At 34.5% G+C, this 22,540-nt stretch overlaps 1 protein-coding gene across 5 annotated transcripts; it reads right to left on the bottom strand.

Annotated features, from left to right (window-relative positions):
* Positions 1-1,376: 1,376 nt before the first annotated feature.
* Mgtor (nuclear basket protein megator) lies at positions 1,377-22,124 on the bottom strand. 5 transcript variants are annotated; one of them, XM_090108137.1, is made up of 14 exons: positions 21,907-22,124; positions 15,214-20,109; positions 14,743-14,936; positions 14,267-14,356; positions 13,953-14,082; positions 13,416-13,819; positions 13,097-13,225; positions 12,803-12,907; positions 10,523-10,673; positions 9,901-10,000; positions 7,983-8,149; positions 6,068-6,168; positions 4,242-4,341; positions 1,377-2,492 (listed from the first exon to the last, which is right to left on the bottom strand). In XM_090108137.1, the coding sequence occupies exons 1-14, from the start codon at positions 22,082-22,084 to the stop codon at positions 2,410-2,412; spliced, it is 6,828 nt and encodes a 2,275-aa protein (XP_089964263.1). In that variant the 5' UTR covers positions 22,085-22,124; the 3' UTR covers positions 1,377-2,409. The 5 variants fall into 5 exon arrangements, with proteins under 5 accessions (XP_089964263.1, XP_089964264.1, XP_089964265.1 ...); XM_090108138.1 differs by having other exon boundaries at positions 4,242-4,338; XM_090108139.1 differs by having other exon boundaries at positions 10,523-10,658.
* Between the last annotated feature and the right edge of the window lie 416 nt (positions 22,125-22,540).

The following is a 22,540-nucleotide window of genomic DNA, read 5'->3' as shown; positions in this document are numbered from 1 at the left end:
AGGTTCAGGTAGGTAAAACTCAATAAGATATCAAAACAAAAACGTGTTTTCATATCTTTGTACCTATAATGAACCAATTTATAAACATAAGTACATCGAATTTTATTCAAATTGAATGTTATTAGTAATATAAAGAACACTAAAATGAGTAGGTATATAATAACCTTTTATTTTAAATTATAGGTACCTAATGTGGGTAGGCAAAATATAGTAGGTAGATTTCAAATACAATTTTATGAGATTTTATTGATCACACATAATAACTACCTGGCCGATATATGGCCGGGCACAGGTACTAGACAAAGAAAGCATAGTCGTAGACTATCTAGGTATACGATTTCCATGTGGATTGGATAAGTTAATTCAATAGGTATATTGTAATTAATCATTCCATTGTCCAACGCGAGCGAAAAACTGGTCTGATTATCGTATTTTGATCAATATGTAGATCGGTACCAAAGTAGGACACACGTATATAATTAAAATGTTCTGTCTTTAATAATTAAAATTTGTAATTGTGGTGCCTAAATTCTAAATTTTTTCATTGACGTTGTCTTGCACCCCTACAGTAAGTATACCTATCTTAAAATATACGTAATTGTGTTTAAAGAAAGACAAAAAGGCTAAATAGGCAGTAAAATAGTTGTGGTCACGTAGTGGCCTTGAAATGAGAAGATTGAAGGTTAACTTAAAATTGCTCATATTTGCGTACCTAATTGTAATTACCTACGATAGATTAAGTAGGTAACTATAATGATCAGGAATGTATTATCCCATGATTTCTCCATTTATGGTGTCTATAGCTACATTTTTAGTTACCATCAGGCTTTAGTTTGGTAGTGGTACCTACTATATTACTTGCTCTGTGGTTTAATAGGTACCCCATTACTTAGGTACTAAATAATATTATGTATTCTGTGCCATTACGTAAATTGCGACGTTAACAGGTTTTAGAAGCGATTTGTTGTGTGGGTAAGCACTGGTTTTAGTTACTATCTAAAATTGAGCATCCTAGGTCATTTTGTTGTCTGTTAATTGATTCCATTTTTTTGAGTGTGATCATCCGTTTAATATATAAAAGTGCAGAAGAACAAATAGGTATATAATAAAATGAGTAACTGTTGAACTATGATTTCACTTGACCTATGAAAGACTACCTATTTCTTGTAATATAATAAAAGATATTGAGTATATTGCGTATACGTATACAATTAGTTAAGTGCGACCACATAGACACAGAACATAGTTGAATGACAATCTTTCTTTGCGACAACAACTGGTTATTATTAATTTATAAAATATACACTTACAAATTATCATTAATTCTGTTCTTTTCATCTTATATGACATAAAAATGGGAATAATGGGTGTATTGAAAGCGGTTGTTATATTATATACTTTATTATTCTAGATAAGTAACAATAATACAATTATAAAGTATGGAAATGTTCATTGGATATTTATTATTTTACTTAAATCTAGCATATGCTATACTACTAGTTAAATGGATTGAAGTAAAAAATTATAAACAGTAACGGATCTCGAGCTATTTATTTAACAATAAGACACTTGAATAATCAATTTTGATGTAGTATAATACTGCAAACACAATAGATATACTTTATTGAATGAATTTTATATGTAAAGTCAGATAAAGTATATCAAATGATCTGCTATACTGTTTCTTATTAATAGGCAATAATCTTTGCAAGAATTATGTTTTTCAAACTCACGGAGTTTTTCTTATCAATTAGTCACAAACACTTTTCTAGCCCTTAACTTTTTATTACACTACCTACTAACATGACTCGAATTAAAAGAAAATAAAAATAAACAACAGTGGTGAGTAACTAGTCCAATTAATATTTTTTTTTAACAAATCGTCAGTCACCAGAGACATACAGAGGCGAAGAGTGCGTAAATATATTATTTTAGATAAAATAACTATTGTGGAAATTTTTAAATTCAACCAATCTACCAATCTTTATATCTTTGAAGACTGAAATGAAAACATCTATGTAAGTAATGAATTTGTAAAGAACTTGTTTCTAATTTTACAATGGAGAATATATTAACTTGGGCTCTTTATCACCACTATTATTAGTCCGACTTGCTAAAGGATATAAATATATTACAACAAAATAATCTTAATTCGTATACTATTGCTTTTTTCACGGCAGGTTGGATAATGTAGTGGAGTTAACATATAATTGTTGTTAATTACTCAATTTTAATAAAGTTTCACCGTAATAATTCAGTCCTTGCAAACACGAATCATATTATAGTTTTTTATCATAAATATCTACTGATTCCCACGCACGAATGGCGTTGGGAATGTTTAGCAAGATGAAAGTACCTAATACCAAACAAAAAAATAAAGTCTTTAAGGGTTCTTAGAGCATCTTGCCCTCAGAACCTTGTATAGCCATGTGATCTACGGGAGGGGCGACCTCTCGGCCGCGTTCCCCGGCCGCGGGGCCCACTTTCACTATCTGAAAATAAAAATATGTAAAGTTATTAGTTAATATGTATGATGTTTCAGAATTTTAGATATGCTGGCTTATCTATAATTGTTATTTTGAGTGTTATACACAGAATATTCTTTCATTATATTCTTTCATTTTTGAACATTATATTCTTTCATTTTTGAACTTTTAAGAGTATTTTTCTATCCTAAATACTATAAACAGGTAAATTTTCTAAATTTGTGACATTGTTGGGGGTATTTTCTGGATTGACTGAATTGATTCTAAAAATTCTTTCACCAATAGAAAGGAGTGTCATAACTCATAGGCTACCTACATTTTATTTAGTTTTTATCTAGGATTTAGACAAGTAGAGCCAAGACGAGCTACAGAATAATTTTGTTGGTTAAAATCAATGTGGTAGACCTGGTATAATTTTGAATTTACGTAGGAAGTATATATTATATGAAGACATTCAATTAAAAACATTGTAAAATCAGTATACAACCATGACAAGTCTAAAATTAAATTCCTGGTTTTCTTATTTGAATGAATTATTTAGATATCTTTAGTTGAGAAGCAATCAGGAAAACATTATTTTGTTTTTTTAATTGCCCTTGGGATAACAAAAATTTTAAATTAAAAAAAAATATATATATATATATATGTACATAGGTATTTGATATTGCTATCCATGTGACAAGGTCTGTAAAATACAACCTATCATAATTTTGGGTATGTGAGACGTTTTGCTCTCGATTGACTTTATTCAAAATAGATGAAGAACGCATTTTTTAAACATTAATTATGTTAATATAATTCGGTAAGGTAAGTAGATTCATTCTATTTTTTCGTTAAATCAATATGTATACGTCTTTTGGAGCAAGGTCATAAGAGTTGAGACCTTGAATGGACCAATGAGCGCAAAGTTAGTAGCCGCGAAACTGTAGACACATTAAATTGACATATTATTGTCATGCGCATATAATATTATGTATAATAGCAGGACTAGACAAAAGGCTAAAACGCTAGAAAGTAACATAGAAACCGCAATGTATGGGATTGATGTAAGATGTAAGATGTTAGGGAGCCAGGTGCAAATTTGGTTAACTATTTCCTCTCAAGAGATAATTCGTCAGACGCATGAGAGTATAGTATTATAAAGCCTCGTGAACGTCAGCTGGCGCTCGGTTGGGGGGGTGCCTCCCACGCACATAGGAAAAAAAATACATTCATTCATTCATTTCCTCTCAGCTAAAAATTTGTCAAATTGTAGCTAACCCAATATCTCAACGAAAAAAAATAGTCAGCTGGTTACAACATGGTGTATTATACGTCAGCTGGTGTCTCCAACATGAAAGTTAAATTTAAAGAAAAATTTATTTTCCGTTATTTCCTCTCAAACAAAAATTTACCTGATGATACCTTATATGTAACTGTGGATAAATATATATGTCAGCTGGCTGTATCTTGGTGGAAAAACCGTCAGCTGATACGGGAGGCTACAACCGCTCTTCCCCCCAACCGAGCTCCAGCTGACGTTCACGAGGCTTCATAATACTATACTTTGATGCATTTTACTAATTACCGCTTGAGAGGAACTTGGTCATAAAATCTGCTGCTGGCTCCCGGACCATAGGGTGTATTGTGTGTTGGAATAAATAATTAGTTTATTTCTCAATGTGTACATATTTTATTTTTATTTATTTATTTCTTTATGTCAGGCAGCATTGCCCATATATTGTTAGTTACATATGTAGTGCGTGTAGTACATACCGGCGGCCCGCATCCACCGCGTGTGCGGCGAGTGCGGCGTGTGCGGCGCGCGGCGCGGCGCTGCGCTCGCTTCCGCCTCGCGACCCTCCTCCGCTACCTGCTGACAAACATGTATAATTTAAATAAATACATAATAGTTTAAAAAAACTAAAAAACACGCTTTTTGCAAATTTAAAAATGGAATAATTTTACCAAATTAGTGTATTGTCATCGGTTCTCAATAAATCTACAAAGTTTGAACGAAATCTGGCCGTTTAAAGTGGGTCAAAATCGCGCCCAAAGAAGTCGGTTCCAAACAAACATACAAACATACAGGTGAAGCTAATAAAAAGCGTGTAATAAAAAGACGTGTGGCACTCGGGGACTGCCGCGGTAAAGCTATTGCATGCTATGCCTTCAAGCCACACTACCGTGCCCGTCGGAGTGGGGAGCGTGAGGTTTTTTCGTTACGGAATTTTTGAATTCGGTCCCCGCGCTCAAGGCCCGCGATAGAAGCTATGCAATAGCTTAATAAATTAACTGTAATACATGAATTCATCCTTTCTGGAATCGGGAATTGTCTTAGAATATAATAGAACACTTTATATTTAATACAAATTTTAAACCTTAGGTTCTATACTGTATAACAAAAAACAATCGAGTACACATAATTTAGTTAGATACGCACAAAAAGACGATATGGATCTCTTCAAGGCTTCAGGATAAATGAACTGAGCATAGTTAATCTCTGGTACAGGAATTAGTGACTTATTACAAAATTAAACAACATTATAATTGCAATTCTAGATTCAATTCGTGCTCATTTGTGACGTCACAGTACAGTACTGACGATTAAAGAGTTGACACAAATATTAACGTATCAAATAATGATCCCTACCCACAGATCCAATTTCTTCCATTCTTCCTTCACTGTGACTGCAATCAACCTTTGGAACTCTATTCCAGAATCGATAAGACGTGCTCAGTCAATAACTGTGTTCAAAAATGCATTAAAGCAATATCTATCTCAATTGTAATCTTAATTATATTATAACTACCTATTTTAATTACTTAACTCAATTTATTCCTTGCCCATATTTTTTTATAGTTTCACATGTATGTATGTATGTATATATTTGTATGTATATATTTATATATAATATATATATTATGATGTATTTATTTATAGATTTATTATTTATGTATATTTATTCTTTAGGTTATAATTATATTTTATATTTATTTATTATTTATTATTCATTTTCTTTTAGTTCATATCAAAATTTTAAGTTTGTAATGCACCACCACCATAATTATTGTAATCCTTCTAAATTTTCGGGTTGTCTGGCAGAAATCGCTTACAGCGATAAGACCGCCCTCTGTACATGTTGTTACTTGTATGGTTCTTAGTTTATAATCCTGTATTAAGTGTGCAATAAAGTATTTTTCATTCATTCATTCATTCAATGATACACGTGTTTCAATTTACTTCTAATACCATTCTATTTCTCAAGTGACATAAATTATACAGATAATGGTCAATGACTTTATGAGTTTTAATATTTGAACCGTTTAAAGAGTAATTTATATTTAATTCAATAAAAATACCAAATTTTACAAAAAAGTGTATTCATTTCAGGTTTATTTACACAGCTGCTTAAAATCTACTTAGTTATTTTGCAAAAAAATATGTGATGTATTTGGGATAGTGATAGTTCCTAAACAATAGCAAGCGAGTATGACAATTGACAATTACAATAAAAAGCTTCTGAATGATAAGACTAAAAAAATACTAAAAAAAAAATATCAAATATAGAATATTAGTATTTGACCATGAAAATCCTGACCTGTTGTGGTGATGAAGGTTCGCTTCCTTGTGAGCTCACTGCGGCAGCCTCTTCTTCATTTCTTGACTCTTCCCATTCACGGGATTCGTTACTATCGCCTCCTATTATTAATTCAAACAATGGTTATCATTTATTCATGTACCATTTTAAATATTTAATTTATTTCAAAATTGAACCTATTTCATACATAATTAGATATTCATGAATAATTTACAAGGCATTTAAGAAACAATTGTTCTCTACATTTATTATATCTTTATTAAAATTTTCTTGTTTTCATTATTTCTATGTGGGTGTTTTAATTGAAAATTAAACTCTGTATTTAAACACCTGACAGTAGTTTGACGAAATATATTCAATAATTAATATTTAGTGGATATTACTAGCGTTAAGTTCTTACATTATAACCCAAGCTATGTTGGTAACATATCGCATGTCATATAAAATAATTGGATAATGCTATACGATTATATAGACCTTGATTAGTAATTCCTAAACAAGGCCAAGTGCTAAGCATTATGCACGATTTTACATCTTATTTGAAAATTTAAAATAAATAATTGTGAAAGTGAATATATTTTAAAGGGTCACTTTCTTAACTTGAATACAGTTTGGTGACTTTTCAAAACATGTCGCATTAATTATCATACTTTCATTTATTGATACGAAAATGGGTTTGCAATTGAAAACAAATTTTGTCGAATTGTGGTGAAAGAATCAACTTTAGTCGACTTCTTGTGAAAGTATCAAATTTTGTTGAATTGTGGTGAAAGTAAACATTATCTAGTTCTTCTGGAAGGTTACTAGTAACATGTCTTTTGCCCTTGTAAATTGGACGTTATACTCCGAACACTTTTAAATTTCATAAAAATATCTAGCAAATTTCGTGTTTTACAGAATACAAACGTAAGTGGCGTATAATATACATAACTTTGTGTGTGAATAATATTTGAATTAAAATGAAATAGGTTCATTGTCGCTGAACACGGCAAAGCCACGTCCACACAGACCATATTCAATAAAAAAAAATTAATTGAAGTCTGATTTTCGAACGTTGTCACAAGTATTAGCTGAGACAATCCCTTTTGTCATCGAATTATGAGCACAGTATTGTGATTATTTATTTTAGTTTTATGTTTTGTAACTGGTTTATGTGTTGTGTCTAGTTCTGTCGAGGACAATAAATTCTTTTTTTCTTTCAAACCAGGTACAACCAGTGGTGGACATATAATAAGAAACACCTAACACTATGAATTAGGACGTCATCAAATGTATTTAATTAAACATTAGAGATAGCATTATTTCATGTGTAATAGAACACCCGTTTATCTAGTTTAAGTATAAGTTAATTATAAGAAATTGCATAATTTTAATCAAACGCTAGTTTAAAAAAAAAAAAAAAACAATTTTAATTGAAGTCTGATTTGCGAGTGTTGGCAGTCTGGACAACAAATTAACAAAAAACAAAAAACGGATGTTCTATTACATCCATACTAATACATATTATAAATGCGAAAGTAACTATCTCTGTCTGTCTGTTATTCAATTACGCCTAAACTACTGAACCAATCTTCATGAAATTTAATATGGAGATATTTTACCCGAGAAAGGACATAGGCTACTTTTTATCACGGGAAAATGACACAATCCCGGAAATCCGACGAGAACGGGAACTATGCGGGTTTATCTTTGACTGAGCGGGCGAAGCCGCGGGCGGAAAGCTAGTATGAAATAATGCTTAATTTTGAATACGTTGCTACACATATGTTCAATACATTTGTTAACTAATTCATCGTGTTAGGTGTTTCTTATTATACGTCCACGTTACTACACATATGTTCAATAAATTTGATAACTAATTCATCGCGTTAGGTGTTTCTAATTGTACGTCCAGCACTGTATGTAAGGTACTCACGTGGGTGCGCGGAGTGCGCGGCGGGCGGCGGCAGCGCGGCGGCGAGGTCGGCGTGCGTGTCGTGGTGCGAGGCGGCGCCGCCCGCCTCCGCGAACGTGAACCGCGCCGCGCCGCCCGCCTCGCCCGCGCCCTCCGCGCCCAGCGGCGACACTACCGCCTCGCCGAACCTGCACACGAACACCAACTTAAATAAAAGGCTAAAAAAAAGAACGTGTGTGCCGAGCACACGTGTCAGAAGTGAAACTTTTTGACAAGATTCAAATATACCAAAATCGTCGCATTACTTCATGACGTGACGGTATTGTCATGACACGATCTAGAAATTTTACTCTCAACGCGCCTAATGAAATTTCACTTCAAAACACTTCCAGTGTTACTAGTGTTTATAGGCGGTGGTGACCCACCTGCCCATTTATTAGCTCCAACATTAAAAAAAAACAGTTCGTATGAAAGAGATATCGCCTCGGCACCGCTCAGCAGCAATACTATCGCTTCATCGAACCTGGTAATACACACTTATCAAAACATAGGTCAACAGTTCGTGTGAAAGGGGTTTCATTCTCCAACCTAAAATTGATTCTACCGCCTGACAGGACCTGGTTATACACACAAATAACAATACAATAAAAGTAAACAGTTGAAAGGTATGTCACTTTTGCGCCTCCCATCAGCAATTCAACAACCTCACCAAACCTGACAACACACATTAAAAGCAGAAAAGCAAAGTTAACAGTTCATATAAAAGGAAAGACATCTCCGCGCCGCCCATCGAAAGTATTATTGCTTCACTCTGATAGTACACATAAATAGCAGTAAAACGAAAGTAAACAGTTCGTATGAAAGAGATGTCGCCTCCACTCCTCCCAGCGATACTACAGCTTCACAGAACCTGGTATTAACGTACGTACAAAATAAAATTAAACAAATCATGTCAAAGACAACAAGTAAACAGTTCGTATGCAAGAGAAATGTCGCCTTCACTCCGCCCAGCGGCAATAATACTTCTTCACCGAACCTAGCAATACACATAATAATATATCGTAGTACAAAACAAAAGTAAACAATTCGTGTGAAAAAGATGTCGTCTCCGCACCGCCTAGTGGCGATACTACCGCTTCACCAAACCTATACACATATATAGTAAAAAATTAAAAAATTAAAGTAAACAGTTCGTATAAAATGAATATCGCCTCCGCGCCAACCCGCTCATACATCATATCATTATGTATGCTGTCGCGTTCCATATTGGTCTCCAAACAGTTTAGTTCAAAAGGAAGAACAAATAAATTAAATAAAAACAAAAATATGTAACTTAAAACTCCCGTCATCATTTTCATAGGGTATTAATATGGCCGGTTTACACGCACTTGGTATCTAAGTGCTAAGGCCCTGTAAACCGGCCATTATACTAGCTGTTGCCCGCAGCTTCGCCCGCGTGGTCATTCATGGTACAAACTTTTATTCCCATTAAGAATTTATTATTAATTATTTCCTAGTCTAGCCTACATAATAATAGGTTAGGACTGTGTGTTGATAGATCAGTCACTTTTGCGTTTTATATATTGAGAAAGAAATCAAAGGTGCTACGATGCCCACAGACAGACAGCTGTACACTATACCTTCAACCCATCGTATTTCCGTCGGGGTAACCTCTCGGGTCAGATAAAAGGTGCTTACATTTGCAAGTATTATAAGTTGGCGTTTGCACAACCAGTTAGATGTGATCATCAACTTACAAGTACATACATATAAGCATTTAATGTTATTTGTAAATATAAACATTATTAAGTTAGTGTCCATGTGTTTGTATGTTTTAAGGGGTCATATTTGATCAATAATGCAAAGCCTTTATTTATGTAAAAAAAAATCTGTGTATAGTTTTTCAATGATATCTGGAATATGTGCAAACAACTTTTACCCATCATTTCGTCTTGGCACATAAAGTGTTGGTGTGGAAGGTACGATGCTGTCGTCTCCGTCATCACCGCCGTTGCCTCCAATTGACAATGCACCGCTCGCTGAAAAGATTATCAGTATAAATAAATTGTTTAATGCACACTATTTATTAATAAAAAAATTGCATGCAGCAAATTTCCATATCTATTTTCATAGTTGCTTAGTTTCATATTTACTTAAGTGGATTATGAGGGAATATTTTAAACTCTTTTTACTTACAACGCTACACACATTTTAATGTTATATTTAATATCTATGTATTAACTTAAATGTCGTCGTGTCGTCGCATACACAGTTTAGTTTATACCATATTTTTTTAAATAAATAACGCAAATTTGCGGTATAAAAGAATTTATATGCATATTACAATCCAACATTAAACTCAAACTCAAATATATTTTATTTATTCAATTAGACTTCTTTTAGAAGCACTTTCCAATAGTCATTACATATTTTTAACATTTACCACCGATTCGGAAAGCAGTATCTATGGAGAAGAACCGGCAAGAAACTCATTAAAATGAATATTCTACCACATCAAAAGCCACGTTACTCCATCTCTAAGCCTGTATTGTGTGACTCACGCTCGGTGCCGCTGCTGATGGCCTCGATCTGCTGGTGCGCGGGCGCGGGCTCGCTGTCCGCCTCGCGCTGCGCCTCGTCCGCGCCCTCCGACCCGCCGCCCGACCCCGCCTCGCCGCCCGACCCCGCCTCGGGCGACTGCAAGGGAGACTCCTGCTACACACACAACATATAGATATAAGCCCCACGCGGTGATATTGCGATGGAACCTTGTCACAATAACAGCCGCGTGACGTCATCCATCGCAAAAAAGTGCAGATAGCAAAAAAAATTTAATAAAAAGTAAATATGCTAGGGTAATGGGCACGGAAATATAGACATAATATATATGTATTTCCATGGGTAATGGGTTTATTTGTAATAGCGAGACGGCTGTTTATGACGATAGACGTATATTTCTAAGAAATTTTGGCAACATAAAAAACTAGTTTTGTGTGCTGCTTATAGAAAAACAATGATTACACCCTTAAGTACGTAACAATTATATTGTTGATGTGTAAATCAGAGGCGGCTCGCCCTAAGGAGCGCTGGTGCAGTGAACTCCCATAAATAATTATAATAAAATCATACTCCTTAATTTAATTATTAACATTAATTATTACTATTTAAAATCAATCGTAATCTTTAAAACTACTGTTAATACCCATGAATATATCCATCATTCCATCATCCCATACACCTGTATAATACCTACTGTATTATGTAACGCGCGAAGCGGAGCGCTCACGATTGCGCTCCAATGAAAAAAGATTTAGTACATTTCCTAATACGAAATCCAATAGGAGTGAAAGAGAGGGTTTTGCCAGAGCCCTGCGCGTGAAACAAAAGATTTTCTATGGAAAAGTAGCAAAATTCGGTGCGCCGCACCCGCAAACGTTGCCGGTTCATTTTCACCGCCCGGCAGGACAGCGATTGCGACGTTGCCAGTTGCCACGTCTATAATATAAACAAACACTCGACTCTCGAGTCAACTTCAAAGCACCCGCGCGATTCATGCAATTTTCTAATTAAAATTATAAAATACGTGTTGAAATAGCCTGTAGTTATCAGTATTACTTGTGAGTGTTAAAATGAACAATAATTATAATGTGGCGTTCATTAAAAAGTGTGATAAAACGTTACAAATTCGGCTTGAATGTAAAGCTAAGGGACCGCCACGGCCTGAACTTGATTTTACGCAAAAATGTACGACAAAAACGAAAACATATACGCGTGTGTTTAAATCTGAACAACATGTGAAAACACCGTGGTTGTGTGGTTGTGATGAAGCAACAACAGATATTTACGAATGTCTTGTCGCTTTAAGTTATAGATATTTTTGCACACCAAAAAGAAAGACGTATGTATTTCCTTTATAAGTAATTTTTTTGATAAATGTACTGCTTTAAACCATGTATTTTCAGTGTTTTATTTCAAGTGAACACCCATAAAATTTTGTCACGAGCCGCCTCTGGTGTAAATATGAAAATATTTTTTAGTTAATGCTAAGTAATTATAAATTATTAATAAAACCAGGTTGGTATGTAAAAAACTATTGAAAGTACTTCACCAAATAAGTAAAATGACAACAATAACTTTTTAAAAATAAAACGAGAAATATCCAAAAATGTTACATGAAACGCACATTCATACAATTTATTTCCCATACATTTTGTATTCAAAGCAAATGTTCGAAATGACATCCTTGTTTTGGAATACCATTGTATTCCACATCAAGCTCTATTTACAGTTTCTAAATGAACTTTCATTAAAATTTGTGAACTAATTAAAGAACAAAATCAAATAAAAAAGTAAAACCCATCATTTAAAATGTTTGGAATAGTCATATTTCATACTAAATATACGGGAGTGTTTGATGTAAATTTTATGAATATTTCTCGTTTTATTTTTAATTAGTATATTATTATTGTTATTTTACTCATTAGGTATAGACTATAGTATTTTCAATATCAGTTTAAAGTTTTGTATTAGCTTTTTTTTTTTTTGTGTGGTGTCTCTCAATGTTAGCCAGAAGGGCTTCTACATTTTAACGCGGACGCGGGGGTGAACTGAAGGTTCACCCTGGTAGCGACATGCACAAGGGCGTCCCCCCGCCACGGGGACCAGGAACCTCGGCTTGAGCTGTCGCCTGTCGCTTGAGTGGAGGAGGCCAGAAGGGCCCTAATCGGACGGGGATTGTATTAGCTGTGCTGCGCGGTTACACCCGCGCGCGTGATGTGTTTTTAATTAAAATAATATACTAAATATTCAAATTTTTATATATTTATATAGCGAGCACATACCTGTCGATTGTCATTGTTTCCATCATCCCCTTCTACTTCTTCTTCCTCTTCCCCGCCCTCGACTTCTTGTTCTTCATCCATATCTTCTTCATCCTCCTCACCTTCCTAATTAAAAAGAAAAATAATGTTTTAACTTCTATAACTTTCCATAATTAATGTGCAGTCAATAATTAGCAGGTGAATAGAATGTAAATATATTAAGTTCTATAATAAATTTATTAATCAAAGAACTAACTTCAAGCAAAATAAAGTAATAAATTGAATCTTGTATTTTTAATATCAAGCAATGATTACCCTGTACATAGTCCCGGAACATCTTTCATCATCCTCTTCAGAATCGACGACGATCACCCCTTCATCGTCTTGGTCGCAGCGAGACGATGTCGGCACTTGATATTCAACCTCCACTGATCTTTCGAAACCCTAACATTTCATCCATAAATAAAAATATGGTTTGTTTGAAAAATCAATATAATAAAATAAATGAAGCAATTTTGGCTCATTGACAAATTTATAACAAATCAATGGTCTATATAACTGTGTAGATAGTACTGTTATTGATAGGGAAGTTCTTAGAGACCTTTAAAAGAAAAATCAACTCATAGATAGTTACTTGTACTCTCGTCCGCTTAGCCGTGACTGGTCTGGCTTGTAAGCGTCGTTTTTGCGGGCGAGCATCAGGCGGCGGGTGAGATGTGCTGACGCCGGGCGGAGCGTGGGACGTGCTGACGCCGGGGGCCACGTGCGACGTGCTGACGCCGGGCGCGACGTGTGACGTGCTGACACCGGGAGCCACGTGTGACGTGCTAACACCGGGGGCGACGTGTGACGTGCTGACGCCGGCGCCCGAGTGTGACGTGCTGACGCCGAGCGCAGTGTGCGACGTGGTGACCATGGGCGCCGAGTGCGAAGTGCCCACGGGGGCCGCGTGCGACGTGCTCACTACGGCGGTCGCGTGCGAAGTGCTCACACTCGACGCTTGACCAGTGCCCACTGTTGCAGCGCTCCCTGCGCTTGCTGTAAGGAAAATAGAAAATTTCTAAAATCATGGCTGAATGTTTTCAGTTTTAAATTATTGACATCAATCCATCTAATATTAAATTGTTATATTTATGACACAGCCTATGCCATTTAATTCTTAATAATTTACCTGGAGCTGGAGTAGGAAGAGTTGGCTGTGCAGGTGCAGCGGCTGCGGCAGGTGAACTCGCAGCGGCGCTCAACGAGCCAGAACTGGCGCCACTCGGCTGTTCGATACGTGGAAGTACGAGAGCGACCGCCTAAAAATAAATTATAACAAGCATAGATATAAGATATACATTTCGCCTTTAATTTAATTTCGCCTTTAATTTTTATCCTGCAAAACATTCAAACTCAAACTCAAACATTCATTTATTCAATTAGACTACTATTTAGTAGCACTTTCGAATCGTCATTACATAAGTATTTTTACACTGTACACACCTGTTGAGGGGCTTGGGAATGTGTTGTAGACTGTGTTGTACTATCACTGGAGCCTGAGCTGCCCATTCCAGCTTCACTGGTGTCCATATCCTGTAAAATCATAAACCCACCTTTATATATTCTAGCTAGCTGCAATTTTATGTTTTGATGCTTGGTTATGATGTGTGGTGCGTGATTCATTATACCAGGATAACAAAATCGAAATTTTGTATGAAACCAATAATATGTTTTCCTCCCACCACCTTTCCATCTTAGTTTAACAATTGCTACTGATGAAGCCTTGAGTTTTAATAATACTATTTGCTTGCTTATCAATTAGATGACACTAGAAACGAATGAGTAATTTTTACAAACAACAAAAACAAAATTTACAAAAACCAACGACTTCATGACTTCATTACTCAAATCTCACGTTCAATTAAAATTACATTTATAATCAAGGAATAACATAATATGAATTGTTTATGAACCAGTACCTGCGTCGATTCCGGCGGTGCGGTGGAAGCAGCAAGAGCAGCACGTGTGAGAGGTCGTGAGGAAGACGCGGGCATGTATTCAGTTGTGTGCGCATCGTGCGGCGCCGTAGGTCCGACTTGCGCCATCGGCCTGATGGACGCAAGTGGCGTTTCACCACCACGCCTGCTCCCAGACACACTCTGTTGCGCTACACCTATATTTTAAAACGTTTATCTGATATAATCCAAGAGTAATAAATAAATAGCTGATTATTATCATTTAACTTACAAAAGAAGCAAGTGATAAATATAAAATATGCTGGTTAAACCAAATCTGGCTTCTCAACAACAGAATTGTAATGAAATATTTTTAATAATAAAATAAGAAATCAAATATTTAATGTAAGAGCAATTATTGTATTGTACTTTCTAAATGACATTAATAAACTCATATCAAATAATTTCAATAATTACATATAAAAATCATCTCACCTGCCATGGGTTTAATATTTGCTGTTGGAGGTTCGGTAGTTGCCTTATCTGAAGTAGCCTGTTGTTTGGAAGCTGATGCTTGGTTAGCCAATTGCCTTTGCAACATATTTACTTTCTGCATCAAAGCTTCAACTTCTCTATTTCGTTCAGCCTGTACCTCTCCTCGCTCTTTTTCCAGCCGAGATAGGCGTCCTTCATATTGGGATTTTATAAGCGCTAATCTTACATCTTGTTCGTCCCTAGTGCTCTGTTCGATTGTATCTATTTTTGAACGTGATTCATCTAATTCACGAGTTAATACGTTTTTCAACTCGGTAAGTTGGACAATTTTGTTTTTAGCTTGTTTCAAGACTTGCTTAGCCTTCTCCTCTTTATCCATATTGGCAGTTCTTAAGGTTTCCAATTCCTGTTTTAATTTCTCATTATTAGCCTTCTCAGCTTCCAACTGACTTTGTATCTCACTTAACTGTTCTTCAATCTTTTTGGAACTTTCAGCGGCTGCTGCACCTGCGGCTGCTGCATCGCCCTCGTTCTTTTTCTTTTCTTCTTCAACGGTTTTTACTAATTCGTCGTATTGTAACTTATATTTTCTAGCAATCTTTCGTATTTGCATTTCCTTGTTTTTAATATCATTAAATGAAGCTTCTTTGTTGGATAGCTCTTCAGTTAGTTTTGTGTTAGTGTCAGAAACGGAATTATTTTCAGCTTTTAATTTAGCTAACTCTTCAGTAACTCTGGCCATATCCTCCTTGAGCACTTGTAATTCTTCATTAAGTTTCTTGTTTTCTTCCATAAGGACATTTTGTTGACGAGATAAAGCCATAGTCTGTTCTTCTAATTTAGTTTTCTCTATTTTTATAGCCGTTAATTCTTCCGTTACTTTACGGAGACTTTCTTTTTCATTGGTAAGCATTTTTGCCAATGTTTCCCTTTCGTTTTGTAAACGCTTCCAATCCTCGGGGCTGGTTTTGTTCGCACGTTCCACTAATGCATTAACTCTTGTTCTCCATCGGGCACAGTCTCCCTTTATAGATGTATTTTCTGATTGCAATGTTTCGTTCTTTGAAGTTAAGTCTGATATTTTTTCTTGTAAAGGAACAAGTTGTTCCTCTAATAATTTTACTTGTGTTGAAAGTTCTTCGACGCGTTTCGACAATGTGTCTCTTTCTTCCCTGAGGATTCTGTTACTATCAGTAATAGCATTGAGTGTTTCCACTTTTCTGAGAATATCAGATTGTTTATTGACAGTAACCATACCTATTTCTGATCTTTCTCTTTCTGCTGCCAGAGCCAATTTGCATTCATCTAGTTGTTTTTCAGTTATTTCAAGCTGTGATCGTAGTCGCATTGCTTCGGCTTGTATTATATCATATTTAGCAATAGCGATATCTTTTTCTTTTCGTAAGAACTTGACAATTTGGAATAATTGTTCAGAAGATTTTCCATCATCTTCACTCATAGATACATTAACATTTGAATCATTTCCAGATTCATTCATGCTTTCTGAAAATGATCGAGATGCATGGGTAACAGAAAGTTGTGTACCCAAAGCTTGGATTTGATCATGTAATAAGGAGTTTTGATCATTCAGATCTTTCAAACGTTGAATTAGTTGTTCATTTTCAGATGCAAGCATTTTTTCTCTCTCCATCCACGAGGCTTTTTGCGACTCCATTTTTTCAATAGTCGTATTCTTTAAAGCTACCATTTCATTGAGTTCATTTTGCACTCTAGATAGATCTTCCTTTACTTGGGTTAACGTTTGTATATCTGTAGAATGCAATATCATTTCATGACTATATTTTTCTTCCGCCTTTTGAACAGCTTCTGATAATTTGTTAATATCTGCCCGTGCAATATCAAGCTCATTACGAGAACTTTCGTAATTTGAAAGAGCATTATTTAATTCTTCCTTGACCGCCACCAATTCGTTCTTAAGAGAGGAATTCATTGTAGAATATTCACCATTAGCTTGTAGTGATAGCTCTGCTTCAAGTTCAGAACATTTGTCTTCCAGGGCTTGTAACTTCTTTGCATTCTCTTCCAGTTTTGCTGTTGTAGTAACTTTATAATCTTCATACTCTTTACTGAGATTTTTAAGTTCCTTTTCAGCCTCCTCCGATATATCACAATACTGTTTAACATGTTCTTTGGCTCTATTTAATTGTTCAAGAAGTGAAGAAATTTCATTATCTTTATCAGACAACTTATTTTCTAGTTCTTTTATTTTCTTAATGGAGTCAAGAGTACTGTCATTGCTTGGCGCTAAAGCTGCTCGTAATTTTTTAGCAAGTTCTTCATTGTTTTTATTTTTTTCCACTAAGTCTTCTCTCAGTTGTTGCATTTCTTTTCTCAATACATCAGCGGCATCTTTTTCTTCTTGCATTCTTGACTTAGCAATTTCTGTTTGGCGTTCAAGATGAGCTGCTAGTTCTCTAAACCGATCTTGTTCTTCCTGTAGTCTTCTTCTTAAAGCTGCACATTCTCTTGTTGCTTCATCTAGTCTTGATTCGATTTTAGTACGGTTTTCTGCCTCTACACGTTCCAGACTTGCTTTTATCAATTCAAGATTTTTTAATAATAAGGATTGTCCCTGACGTTCCCTATTTAAAACTTCCTTTTCAGTCTGTAGACGTAACTCTGTATCTTTCAATAGTTTATTCTTCGTATTTAAATTTTCTATTTGAATTTCGGCAGCAGCAAGTTTACCTTGAGCATTTAAAGTTTCATCTCTAAGATGTTGCAATGAAACTTCATGCTTAGCTATTGTTGAATTATATGCCTTATTTTTTTCTTCTAATGATTGAATTTGTTTCTTATAAGTAGTTATATTTGTTTGTAATATTCTAAGACGTTCATTATTATATTCTAAAGTGGAAGCACATTTACTATTGGCTGCAGTTAGTTTCGAAATTTCTTGTCTCATATTATCTATCTGTTCAAATAACATCCTCTCATTTGTAATTTTTTCTTCTTTATAAGTCTTATATTCTTCTTTTATCATTTCTAATTGCTTTTCAACCTCCTTGTACATTACTTCAAAGTTAGATATTTCAACATTTTGAGGCTTAGGTGTAACAGCTTCCTGGGATGTATCCATTGAAAATGATTCACCTTTATCCATATCAGACTGGTCAAGAACGGAAGACACTTCGTGGCGCTTTCCCCTCATTAGATCATGATATAATTTTTTAAACATATCCCTTTGCCTAATCAGACCATTAACCATTTTCGTTTGTCTATCTTGAGCTTCAGTTAATTCAGAAACCCTTTGTTTTAAGGCTTCTAATTTGTTTTCCATTTCCCCACTTTCAAATTGCTCTTTTTGACGTTCTAATTCTTCTTGCTTATCAGTCAGATCACGAATCATGCGTAATAATTTTTGGTTATTGGCTTGCAATTCTTGAATATCCATAAATGTAACTAGAGTCTTGGAAATAAGTCTTGATGAATTAAGATCAGAAGAACTTGTTGTATTACTATTACTTTGAGAAGAATCATGGTCACCATTAACAAGTCCACCTCTACTATGCTCTATTTCTTTTAGCAAAAAGCACACTTGCCGTCCTAAATCAGCTAATTCTCCTTTCAATTTTGTATTCTCTCTATTGTAATGATTAGCGATTTTGGAAGTCTCATTGTAATCATCCCTAAGCCTATTGCATTCAATTGTCAAAGACTCAATTTGTTGAGACAATGCTGTGTTGCTTTCCATAGCTTCCACATATTCAGATTTTTGCTTCTGTAGTACAGGTGCTTTCTCTTCTAATTCTTGCACAATTCTATTAATAGTTATATTGAGGCGTTTATTTTCCTCTTTTTCTTGAGCCAATTCTTCTGATACTTTTACTAACTGAGAATAAATTTGAGTTAATGACATTCCTGATTTTAAAAGTTTACTTGCTATAGCTGCTGAAGGGGCAAGATCGCTCAAAGCCATTTCCAAATTTTGAGCATTTGCTGCTTTTAATAAATCATTTGCATGTTCAAGTTCAGTTTTTAATGATGCAATAATTTCATTTTTCTTTTCCATTAATTCTTCATGATCGATTTCAGCTTGTTTATATTTTGTCTCTAATTCACCATACTTTTCAGTTGCATCATTAAGTAATTTCTGTAATTCGGCAATACCCTCTGTTAACTCCAATGTTTTTGCTTCTGCATCATCATTCATTGTCTTAAATAAGTCAGCTAATTTAGTTTTAGCCTCTAGTTCTTTTTTGTATCCATCAGAAATTTTATTTTCTAATTCCCTCTGTTCCATTAATCTCTGGGTTAGACTTTCAACACGATTATTTAAATTCTTTTTAACTTCATTAAGTTGGGCTATTTGGTCATTTGCAACATTCAATTCTTCAACTTTTTCAGCAAGTTGAGTTTCTAAATTCACAACCCTACTAGTATTATTTAATCTGACAGTTTGCAATTCCGAAGTGAGTCTATCAACCTCTTCATTAAGAATATTTATCTGGGAATTTAGAAGAACTCTTTCTTGATCTAATCGTTTTTCACGGTACTGCAACGATAATTCTTTACTTTGAATGTCATCATTTAAAGCTAATGCTTCACATTTGGAATCAATAGCAGCACGTAGTTGCTGGGAAATGGATGCTTCATTTGCTGTTAGCCTTTCAATTTCTGTGTCTCGTCTTTCTAATATCCGTGTTAGATCATTCCTTTCATCAACTGCAGCATCTCTAGCACTCTTAAGAGAAATGATTTCATTTTCCAATCGAAAAACTTTTTCACGCGACTTTTCAAGTTCAGTGTTAAGGGTTTTAACTTGCTTTTCATATTCCGAGATTGTCTCCTCAGCAACAAGTAGCTTTTTTGCTGCATCTTCATACTTTAAGGCTGTTTCAGTTGCTGTTGCTTCTAAGGCAGCAACTTTTTCATCTGTAACATTTTGGCTTATAAGTCCTCAGTCAGAAATTTGTTGAATTTATTTCGAAATAATAACAAACATCATTTAGCAGAGTAAGGCAATCAACAAAACACATTACCTGGTAAAAATCATATGACAAGGGAACAATAAAATGAAAAATAAAACAATCAAAAGGCTTTTTAGATAGTTATATACTTTTTTTCTTTAATTAACTACAAACTGTCAGAAACAGCAAATTGAATAAAAATAATAGGAACAAAGCATAATCAGGTGCATAAGCATAAACAATATGCTTTATTTCAGTAAAGTCAAAGTTTAGAAATCTGTGGAAGAAACCTGCGCATAGAGTGTATTGTTTTGCTCCACCATCCAACCAGGTGGTATAAGTATATTTTATTATTATATAATATTCCTTTTTACTACAATATATGTATTTGTACCAATTTTTTTTAGAAACAGGATAGGTTTTTACAGAAAGACATTATTATAATCTTTACAAGTTTCATTCATACAAGGATGTTAGGTGGTGATGTGAATGTTTATGGGGTGTTATGTGGTCAAGTTATATCTCTCCAAAACTCAAGTTATAAGGCAGGGTTTTAGCCAAATATATTAATTGAATAAAAAGAATAGGAACAAAAAATAATCAGGTTGCAATATGCTTTATTTTTAGATCCACTCTTAAAAGAGATATTTATTCTTTAATAATTTAATGGAGAATTCCATAATGATAATTAATTCATAATAATATAAAATAAAGATTTCATTAATTATATAATAATTTATTTTACTTTGAACTTACTAACATCTAATTAAATGTTGAAAATTTCTAAGTGAAACATGAATGTTAATATCTTTTGAAATGTCTGAAATGAAATAAAGCATTAGATATTGTTACATAGATGGTAATGCAGCATGACGCTTGTTATGTGGTATCATGCATGAATGATTGTTTATTTTAATGATTGAAATGCATTCAAAGTATGTGCTGGTAGATGATAGATGAACCTTCCTATTTTCTATCCTGCAAGTATGACTGACATGCAGCACAATCATTTAGATTGGTGCAAGTTAAACAAAATCTTAACTCATGCAAGACAGGAAATGTATGTATGACAAATCACGTAAACGCATGTCATGCTTGCATCTATGGATTATGTCTAGAAACTACATTATGAAAAATAAACACCAAGCATTGGTGAATAAAGTTACAATAGAAGTTGAGTTCTGAATTCAGAAAATCAAGTATCAATTTTATCTAACTAATAAAAAGCCTACATACATTGAATGCACGCAAAATCATAAACATAAAAGAACATAGAAAGTAGAAACCAGGCATGAGTTACTTGGGTATGTTGTGGCTTATATATGTATATTTAAGGAGATACCGGTACTAATTAAGCCAATTTTTTTAAACATACTCTTAACACTCGTTAGTCAATTTCAGAAATATAAGTATTTACATAATTGGGATATGCATTACTCTCAATCATAGTTTTAAAAACAAAAACTTTTTAGGAGGGAAATATTAATATGGAATCATAGAAGACGAGACATGACACCATTATAAGTGTTATCTTTCCGCTATAACTAAATATATTACGAGAAAGGGATTTGGAAATAAATAAAAATTTAGCTGACAAAGACATTATTTACTATAAAGAAAAATTACTTGTAAATCAAACAGTAATATTCGCTCATACCGAAGAAAATACATAACATTGATATAATATCACAAGCATCAGGGTATATAAAAGTAGGGGAACGAGACCAACACGTTAGCGAATTACAAAAGGCCGGTAACTTACCAATTTGTGATTTGGTGGTCTCAAATAAAGCTTTTGATGTCAAATATTCGCCAAATTTTTGATCAATGTAAGAGTTGACTTTTTCTACAACACTATTGGGCAAATTAGAAATTTCTGTTTCTGATAAAACGTTGTTGAGGTGATTTCTTCCACCGGCTTCTTCTGTAGCGGCTTCCATCTTTCCTTCAACAGCAGCACATTTGACATTCACTGCAAACTGCAAGCCGCAACCACAGATAAATGTAAATATCGTTGGTAACAGATATGTATAAGATTGCCATAGATATTGTATGTAAGGCCGCCTGTCCATCTGCATTCTGCAAGAAAACTTGCGCAAGAAATGTCCGACAGTGTGTCTGACAGCAGCTTGATTGTTTAAACGCGGAATTAGACTTGGGGGATTTCACCCCCGCGATGCTAGATTTATTTTCATAAAAATAAATACAACAATCGATTTATCGATGAAATGTGATACTGAATTTCAATTTTGTGTTTTTTCTAGTATCGTTATTGCAAGCTTGAACTGCACATTTCACCATGTTTATTCGTAAATATGAAAAAAATCTCTAGAGAAACGCACATCGATAGCACTCAACCACGACTACAAGCGCTCGCGGCGGGAACGTCGTGTAGT

The sequence above is a fragment of the Colias eurytheme genome, chromosome 12, assembly GCF_061535395.1.
Source record: "Colias eurytheme isolate Ceu_HAF_F1 chromosome 12, ilColEury1 Martin Lab GWU primary, whole genome shotgun sequence".
NCBI classification, from domain to species: Eukaryota; Metazoa; Arthropoda; class Insecta; order Lepidoptera; family Pieridae; genus Colias; species Colias eurytheme.
The sequence above is the reverse complement of the archived record's forward strand: the minus strand, read 5'-3'. Positions and strand labels throughout refer to the sequence as shown.

What these genes read in the sequence shown, in the direction of transcription:
- Mgtor (XM_090108135.1), bottom strand. Translation starts at nt 22,084, where the DNA reads ATGGAAGCCGCTACAGAAGAAGCCGGTGGAAGAAATCACCTCAACAAC. An exon ending in CACCGCCGGAATCGACGCAG is followed by an intron (nt 14,357 to 14,742) that starts GTACTGGTTCAT and finishes ATGATTTTACAG; the next exon opens with GATATGGACACCAGTGAAGC. An exon ending in GTTCCGGGACTATGTACAGG is followed by an intron (nt 12,908 to 13,096) that starts GTAATCATTGCT and finishes CTTTTTAATTAG; the next exon opens with GAAGGTGAGGAGGATGAAGA.